The sequence below is a fragment of the Arvicola amphibius genome, chromosome 4, assembly GCF_903992535.2.
Source record: "Arvicola amphibius chromosome 4, mArvAmp1.2, whole genome shotgun sequence".
NCBI lineage: Eukaryota > Metazoa > Chordata > Mammalia > Rodentia > Cricetidae > Arvicola > Arvicola amphibius.
Genome location: NC_052050.1, coordinates 55,796,075 through 55,804,640, shown reverse-complemented (window position 1 = coordinate 55,804,640; position 8,566 = coordinate 55,796,075). Strand labels below are relative to the sequence as shown.

Sequence of the window (8,566 nt, the reverse complement as noted above, 5' to 3'; positions counted from 1 at the left end):
CCAATTTCCCTAGAGCAACACAAACCAAAGATTGTCCATAAATCAAACAAGAATAAAACAAGCGTTGTGACCAGTGGGACACGTCCCCAGTTTCTTCCTAAGGAAATTCTTGTAAATTCTGCTTGCAGCCAATCAATGTGCAAGTGAAAAACAAGTTTGGTAAGAGAGTTTGGACTTTTAATATTCTTTTTTTTTTTAAAGAAGGCTTTAAAAGGAGTATGGTAACTTCTTATAGCTGAGAATCTTGCCTTTCCCCGTGTGTGGAAGAAAGAGATAAATGGGTAGGTAGATACAGATAGATAGATAGATAGATAGATAGATAGATAGATAGATAGATAGATAGATGATAGATTATAGGTAGATGGATAGATAGATATAGATAGATAGATACATAGATAGATAGATACATAGATAGATGGATGGATGGATGGATGATGGATGGATGGATAGATAGATAGATAGATAGATAGGTAGATGGAGATTATCAACTCCAAAAGAATAGTTACAGATCGATACCTTGAAAGAAAAGTAGTTAGAAGAGGATGAATTGAGGCTTCCTCTGTCCATAATAAGAAAAAAAGAAGGAGGGAGAGGAGTTGGCCCTGCTTATTAGTTCTATAATAAGAATCCATGGTGTTTCTTTCCTGGAATGTGACATGACATTGTTCTCCAATTCTAACTTGCCCCAGTGTGACTTCCTGGGCCTCCAGTTGCCTTTCTGAAGGTCTTACTTCTAGTCTTTGGAACTAGAGGTAGTTATATTTGAGAGCCACAGCATGAAGTTCTTTTGATTCAAGCTTCTCACTTCTATAAACTGCTGACAATCATAGAGATGGCAGAAACAATTGGATGACTGGTTAAAAAGTGACATGTTCTGAATGGATTCTCTGGGCAATGCTAGTTAGCTGTTGTCAGTGACCACCAGTCCAGTGGGACAATCTGGGGCTTGAGGGGCACTGAGTTGCTTTTGCTTTTTTTGGAATGGATTGGTTTTGTCCCTTTCTTTTGTCTTAAGGACTCTATCGGCTGAAATTGGCCCTGCTCTTCTGACAGACAGATGTTGGACAAGTAGGAAGTTGCCTTCACCATGGCATGGCTTCCAGAACCTCTGAGGAACTGGCTTCCCTGCCCTCCCTGGAGGCTGTATTTTCCTTCCATAGAATGTTTAGTAAATTCATAACAAAAGCCAACAGCATGAGCTTATGCCTCAGTAATGCCTGAGACGAACTATCGTGTGAACTTATGTCCCAGTAGTGCCTGGGACAAACTGTGGGCTAGAAAAATTCTGGTCTGAGACAAGGCAGTGAAGGACATTTTTGGCATTGTTAATCTGAGAAAGCACAATTTGGAGTGCATTGCTGAAATTTTCATCAGTTACTGAATGCTGGTAGGAATTACATTAGACATATTTTAATGAATGCCTCCTATTTGTTCTGGTTGACTGTCACAAAAATCTCCATCGCTGTTTTTCCCCCCCTCCCCATTTTTTCCCTTTCATCTTTTGGATCACACAAGTGTTTCTGGTTGTGTGCTTTCCCCATGGAATCTCTATCAAGCTCCCTTAGCCCTTGTTCCTCAAGTGTTTACCACTGGTGTAAGTGGAGGTCCATGGGGGAATTCAAATTGAGATCTGTGACATCCAGGAAATCGATGTTGAATATGCTGGGGCCACTGGTGGTGAGGTTGCCGAAGCTTGGCGTGGAGTTTGGTGGAGTAAGATCCAGCCATTCCATTGTTTCCCAGGGAGATTCTGTGAAGCTCAGCTGCAGGCCACTGCTGTCCACTGATGAGGGTGATAACTGCGGAGGCATCGGGGAGAGGGGTCCAGGCAAGAGCTCGTGAGCGCTGAAGAGGTCTTCGGCAGCCTTCCCTGGGAAGCCATCCATGATTCCATCAAAAGGAGTCTCCTCGTTTCCGATCTTGAGGAGGGTGACGTCGCTCACTTTTCCCATGGGGCTGTGAGAATTCAGTAAGACTTCTAGGTGTTCATCGCTGTCAGTGGCATAGTGGTCAAAGGAGATTTGACCTCCCGAAGATGCCTGTTCAAAGGGAGCTGAGGACTTGGGGAGGATGGTGGTAGGACTGCAGGAGGACCCAGGTATCTTTGGGACTTTTTGAAGACAAGAATGATCTTCCCTGGCATCAGCAGGCATTTCTGTTGGTAAAACACAGCCAGGCCACATGATGAGTCTTTGGGATAAATGAGATTCTCTATAGAAAGCCCAGAAGATGGCCATGCTTTCCTGCTCAGCACTTAGCCCTGGGCTCACCCCTACCTCTGTTGTCTCTCCATTTCTTCTTTCTTACAGTGTCCCAAATAGCTCCACCTTGGGACCTCCACTCTGTTAGGATCAAACTATTCTCTGCTGGATACTTACCCCCTTGGCTACCACTAGCTGTATTGGAGGACACTGTATCTCTGTCATACTCTCTGCAAAGGAGGGATGAGTGTCTTCCCACAGCTGTTTTTATGTTGATGCCCCCCCCCCCACTTCTAACCACTCCTCAGTGGTTTTTAGGACAGCCCATTTCCCTAATTTAGACCTGTAGATCACACCTCTCCATCTTTTGGGAACCATCCCCTAGTTCACTGCCATTTTGCCAGGCCAGTGTTTCTTATTTCAAAGACTGTAGTATTCACAGAAGTCACACACTGCTCATGCTGGCCTCCCAGTTCCTTGTCCTTCCTATCTACTCCAGCGATGACGGCCTCCCCACTCTGGCTGATACCTTGAGCCTTGTCCTTGCATAGCCCATCCTTCCAAGAACTCTATCTTAAGCAGGATCTCCCACTCTCTGTCCTTCTCCTTTCCCGTCTCTACCTTGTTTATGAAGTTTTCCGAGTCAGTTATTTCTAAGACATTCTTAGGTACCTTATCTACTGGTGTGCTATTGACCATTGCATGGCAGTAACGCCCACATCACTTCTTTCCTTGTTTGGATCATTTTCTATGGCCCACTGTTACGGTCATTCCCACATTTGTGCCCTTCTCTCCCAGCTTAGCAAAATCCTCCAGCCTGATAAGCCCCCATGCAGTTTCTATTAGCCTGCTCCAAATCACCTGGATGTAGAATGAGAACAACGATTCCACTGAGCTGGCTGGGTTTACTTTCCGTTGATGGCATCCAACCTTCTACTTGCACTTAATTCTGCCTTACGATCTTGCATTTCTCTTTGAAACTCATCTCATTCATGACTACCCATGGCTATCCTTTTCCTAGACTCTCCCACACTCCCTTCTGTGTCCTCACTGCTCTGCCTCCTGGCCACATACTTCAGTAAGAAGAAGGAGTACCTGGCAGAGGAGTCATCTTCCTTTACAAAACTTCAATACAAAGACACACCTGTGCTCTTCTCTCCTGGCCTCCTTGTTATGATAAGAAACACTGGTTCTCTTGCTCACCGTCCATCTCCCTTGCCAGGCTGCATTCCACAGAATTATCTGGTGGAGAGCTGATTTAGCATTATGTCTGGCATTCTCTCTCTGAGTCATTGACTGCCTCCTTTAAACTTCAAGTGCTGCTGCTGAAGAGTTCAACCCCATGTTCTTGTCTGACCTTCACACATTCTCCTTCAGACCTCTGGTTCCTTTGTGTGTTTTCAAATTCTAGGCAGACATTCTGTGATATTCCTTAAATAAATGAATGAATGGGTTGAGGGACACGGTGGTTACTTTTATTGCTAAGTGGGGTAACATTTAAGCACGAAGGGGGCATCCGGTGAACGATAGCTGGCTGAATTTCAGCCTGAGTAGTGAGTCAAAGCTTTCCCTGTTTCCGTAGTTATTTCTTTCTTCTTGTAATCGAGAAGACAGGGACTAGACCTGCAGAAAAGCGGTGGAATAACAAACCACACTTTCCAGAGACAGGGATGGGCTGAAAAGCGACATGCAGAGCATCCCCAGGATAAAGGTGGTGAGAAACCATCCACTGGGGTTCTCTTCTCTGCTTACAAGGCACACCTGAAGCTCAGAGGAATGGACTCTATCAGCAGACCGCCGGTGTACCTGACTTAGTGTGGTCCTAAGAGGCCATGTCTTAGAGAGTCCACAGGTAGAAAGGATCCTGATGGACAGTGGGCAAGGCAATCTTACCTCCACTTTCAATGAGGACATCCAGGAGTTCATCCATCTGCTGACTCCGAGTCATTTGCTGTTTCAAATTAGCCAAAAAGAGAGCAGAGAGGTTAGGAGGTGGCCATGTCGGTATGGAGACAGTAGAAGCAGAGCTGTAGGGCTTTGGACTTGGCTTGCTTAAGGATTCAAAAAAGCATAGTAAAATAGAGCATAGCATAAAACTTATAAGCTTTGTTATTTTAACTATACATTCACTTTTTCCATCAATGCTATGTACCCACATAACTCTTTTAATCTACAAAACTAAAACTCTATACACATGAAGCAACACCTCCCAATAACCCTTTGCCAATGCCAATCATCACTATTCTCCTTTCTGCCTCCATAAATTTGACTACTTTTGGTCTTGGACCAAATGGTGTTCTGTAGTTTTTTTTGTTTGTTTTTCATTTGCCTGCTGATGGGCACTTGGGCTATTTCTACTTCTGGCTTTAGTGAATAATATTGTTAAGAGCTTAGTTCGACCTACTAAAGGGCTTTGGTCCATGTTTGATCAAAAATGTTAGTGTAAATTGTTTTCAGATAATCCACTGAACTAGATAGTCCAACACAACAAACAAGAATGAGGGGGATGGGAAATGTGAGCCTGGCCTCACAAGGGAGCTTCCATCCCAGGAGGAGGCATCTTAATACACATCCCTTTCTCATCTTAATACACATCCCTTTCTCATCTTAATACACATCCCTTTCTCATCTTAATACACATCCCTTTCTCATCTTAATACACATTTCTTTCTCACTTGTGCCCACCTTTGCCTGGCTGCTATGGACGTAGCCCAGGACGTCGGCTTCAATTTTCTTGGTTCATCTTGCGTTCAGAACCTGTGAGTCTGCCCTCGTCTCTGCTCATCTGAATGGTTAAGCACAGTCTAACTTCCCCTGAAGTTTTCAGAAATGGGAAAGCCTAAAGCATGACATCTTTGGCAAAACCTTACTGCCTTGGGTTTGACGTCAGGAGACTGGACAGCAGGCAGCACATGATAACGATGCTCTGTTCTGGGTTTAGTACATAGATATGATTATTTGATATCATAATTAAAATGAAACTACTTGAACTACTCGTCCTTCAGTATCCTAGGAGGCTAATTTCTAGGAGCACTCACCCTTGGGTTCCAAAATCTTCAGGTGCTCCTGTCTAGTCTATAAAACGGTTTAGTTTTTGCATAGAACCTACTCCTGTCTCCCTGTCTTGCAAGTCATCTCTGGAGTTTGCTGCCTAATACAGTGTAAATGCTGTGAAAATATCTACTGTGCTGTGTGGCTTTGGGACCGGTGACAAGAAGAAGGGGTGTATGCTCCATACAAATGGAAGTGACATGCCTAACACAGCACGTGAGACTTGACTCTTGATACACCCATGCAAATGCTGGAGAGGCAGAGGACCTGTGAAATGGCTAGAAGCTGGCTCAGGACAAGACAGACAACCCTTCCATCTGGATGGATTCAACATCACACAAGTTCAAGGGGTGTGCGTAGGGACTTTCAGGACTTGTTTCCCTAGTGTGTTTAAGTCATGGCTGCTAGGATGCACTCGCAGAGGGCTGACTAAGATCACCCATGTTTTCCTTTTTCTTACTTTTTAAATTCTGGAGTATTTTCAAAACATAAATATAAGTGTTGGAGTCAATGAATCTCCCTGTATCTCTTACTTAGGTTCAACAGCCATCAATACTGTTTCAAGGTCATTGAGTTTTAAAGCTAAGAAATGAGGAGAATGTAGTCTTGACAATTGCTCTCATATTCGAGCACCTACCATGTTACCAAACAATGAGGTGAGTGCAAGAGTATCAGTAATCCTTACAGAGTAAATACTTTTATTTTCTTGAAGAGAAGTTGAATGTGTATCCAACCTGAGTGACAGTGGCAGGTGACGGAGTAAGGCCAGGCCTTGTGAATGCCTGCTCAGCCTGCTCTCCCTGAATACTCAGATGTTACAAATGGTCCTCAGTTTACCAAAGGGTAATGCACAGGTAAAGTGATAAACTGATATCATCATAGACCAAAATGCATTGTGCTCACACAGTCCACTACACACCCAAGCTCAGCAACACAGCATGCTGTAGAGCACCTGGTTTCTCTTGTGTTTGGGCAGTTGATCAGGGACTGTGGCTCACCTTGGCTGCCCAGCATGCAGAACACTGTACCTACCACATGCTACCAACTTGCAATAAAGCCCAAATTCAAAATGCAAGTGGATTGAATGCATAACATTTTATAATGCCATAAGGTAGAAAAGTCATCAACAGAGCTATCCTGACTTGGAGCCAACCGTACAACCCTGTCTTCAGGTCATATGGACACACTTTGTTCACTCTATTAGGTAGGGACTGAGCCCACTCAATATCGGAATCCACCAAACATACAGTGCTTCATACTGCAAAGTTCTGCTTACTGAGTCCATTTATTGAACCATATAGAGCTAACCATGCGGTTACCTGCTTTACTGCATCCTCATAGGATGGGGGCTGGGTTATCTCGGAAACCACTGAACTTGACTTGGAAAAAGTTGGGGATGGAACTGAAAACTTTGGCCCCACCTTGTCAGAAGATTGCAAGCCAGTCATCTGCAAGTGGATAAAATCCAGAGAACAACATTCAGTACGTCTCAAGGAACAATGCTTGTGTTCTAGAAACCACAGACTACATTGAAAAAAACTGCTAAGTAGTAATAATGAAAGCCCGTGATGCGGAGAAAGCAAACAGCACTAATAGGTTAACACCAGTTTGTGCCATTGTGGATTTGTTAACGGAATCTTAGCGTGAAACTCACTGATTGATTTCCACCCCTAAAGTGTACCCTCTTCTTTTCTTTTTGTCTTTTTCCTTTTTCTTTTCTCTTTTCCTTCCTTCCCCCCCCCCTTCTAGGGTCTCATAATGTAATCCTGGATATCCTACAACTCACTATGTAGATCAAATTGGCCTTAAACCCTTACAGAGACACGCCTGCCTCTGCCTCCGGAGTGCTGGGATATGAAAGGCGTGCGCTCCCATACCTATCAGTTGCATCATTTGATATTGGACATGAGCTCAGGCCAAAATAAAGAAGTTCTTTAACCCAGGTATTTTCAGAACAATTCATTCCAAACTGGGTCATTTTTACACAGTTACTGTGAGTGTGGTCTTCTAAAGGTGCCTAGCCTGTGAGGGTTTCTTTCCCTTTGCTGACATGAGGTTTGGGGCTCAGTTATGGCGTGTCCACCTTTTGTCCAAGTTGTTCCATCACTCTCTTTGCGCTGGGAACTCCCCACATCCTGACTCTTTGTCTCCCCATTCCTTTTATCAGATTACAAGCACTATCTCTTATCTTCTCTACAGAGACTTGGCTCTGGACACCACTTTTCCATTTTTTTTAAACATTAATCTGTTATGTACCCATCTCTGTCTCCAACACTATTCTCTACTGTGCTCCCATTTCAATTCTACTCTCCCAGAAGCTTCTCTGGTACTGACCTTTGGATGGATAACAGGGCTTTTGGGACAAGGGTTGAGCCCAGCACTGTGACTGCTGTCTGCTTGGGTACCAGAGAAAGGCTGATGGAGGCTGGAGGACGGTGGGGAGAAGCTAGGAGGATGGCTTTCGTGTGCCCCTGAGGTCTGTAGAAAGACACACGTGGCAAATTAAAGAACGATCAACATACTTGAGAGTGGCTTTAGCTGACCCTCCTCACCTCTGTCTTCTGCCCCCAGGTTTCTGATATTTACAAAGCTTCAAGGATTCTCTTAGCAGATGACTATATCTAAAACCTGGTTTTGCATGTGCCACCGATGGATTACAAACTTGCACTAGCTCTCAAATATCCATAGCATAGACTCCACACACCTCACCTGTGTAAGAGTTCAAGACTCTCTATGACCAAAGGCATTACCTAGTTCTACAAACCTAAATTTTCCTGGAACCATGCCTTAAACATTTTACCTACCTATCTTATTCACACGGAGTATCTGTTTTCTATTTAGACTTTCCAAAACCTCTTCATCTTCACAGACAAAAGACAAGTCTACTGAACTCCTGACCTAGCCTTCTCCTTTTTAGAGCTACCTGTGAAGTGCAAACTGGTCGGTCACAAAGCCTTCCAGGACTCTATCAGCACTTTACGCCTACCCACCCATTCTGTGCCACGTGATTTAATGTCATAAATCAGTCCTGTTATCTGTTCTGCATGAAACTGCTACTATCCTGTAGTCTTTGTAAACAATAAATTATTGTACCATCTTATTCCTCCCCAATAAGCATTGATATCCTTAAAATGGAAAATCATGGCTCAAGCTATGGCCCAAGGGCTATTTTTTACCTTTGTTGCCTAGGATACTGTACATGCAATGGATGTTTAGGAATGGTGCTGATTAGGTATCCCAGTATATTCTTTCAGGAGTGGGTACCACTGATGCTAACGTCCTGTTCAGGTAAGGTTGTGACATTCACTCTCATT

General features: G+C 43.9%; 1 protein-coding gene across 3 annotated transcripts in view; it reads right to left on the bottom strand.

The window, feature by feature from the left end:
• Window positions 1-1,583: 1,583 nt before the first annotated feature.
• Window positions 1,584-8,566, bottom strand: part of Myocd (myocardin) — a 60,772-nt gene continuing 53,789 nt past the window's right edge. For 2 of the 3 annotated variants that reach the window (XM_038327896.1, XM_038327897.1), the window contains 3 exons: window positions 6,572-6,700; window positions 4,095-4,152; window positions 1,584-2,155 (listed from right to left, as the gene is read on the bottom strand). In XM_038327896.1, coding sequence (XP_038183824.1) covers window positions 1,584-2,155; window positions 4,095-4,152; window positions 6,572-6,700 — 759 coding nt within the window. Of the gene's footprint in view, window positions 2,156-4,094; window positions 4,153-6,571; window positions 6,701-7,586; window positions 7,731-8,566 lie in introns of all 3 variants that reach the window. The other variant, XM_038327895.1, reaches the window with a different exon arrangement.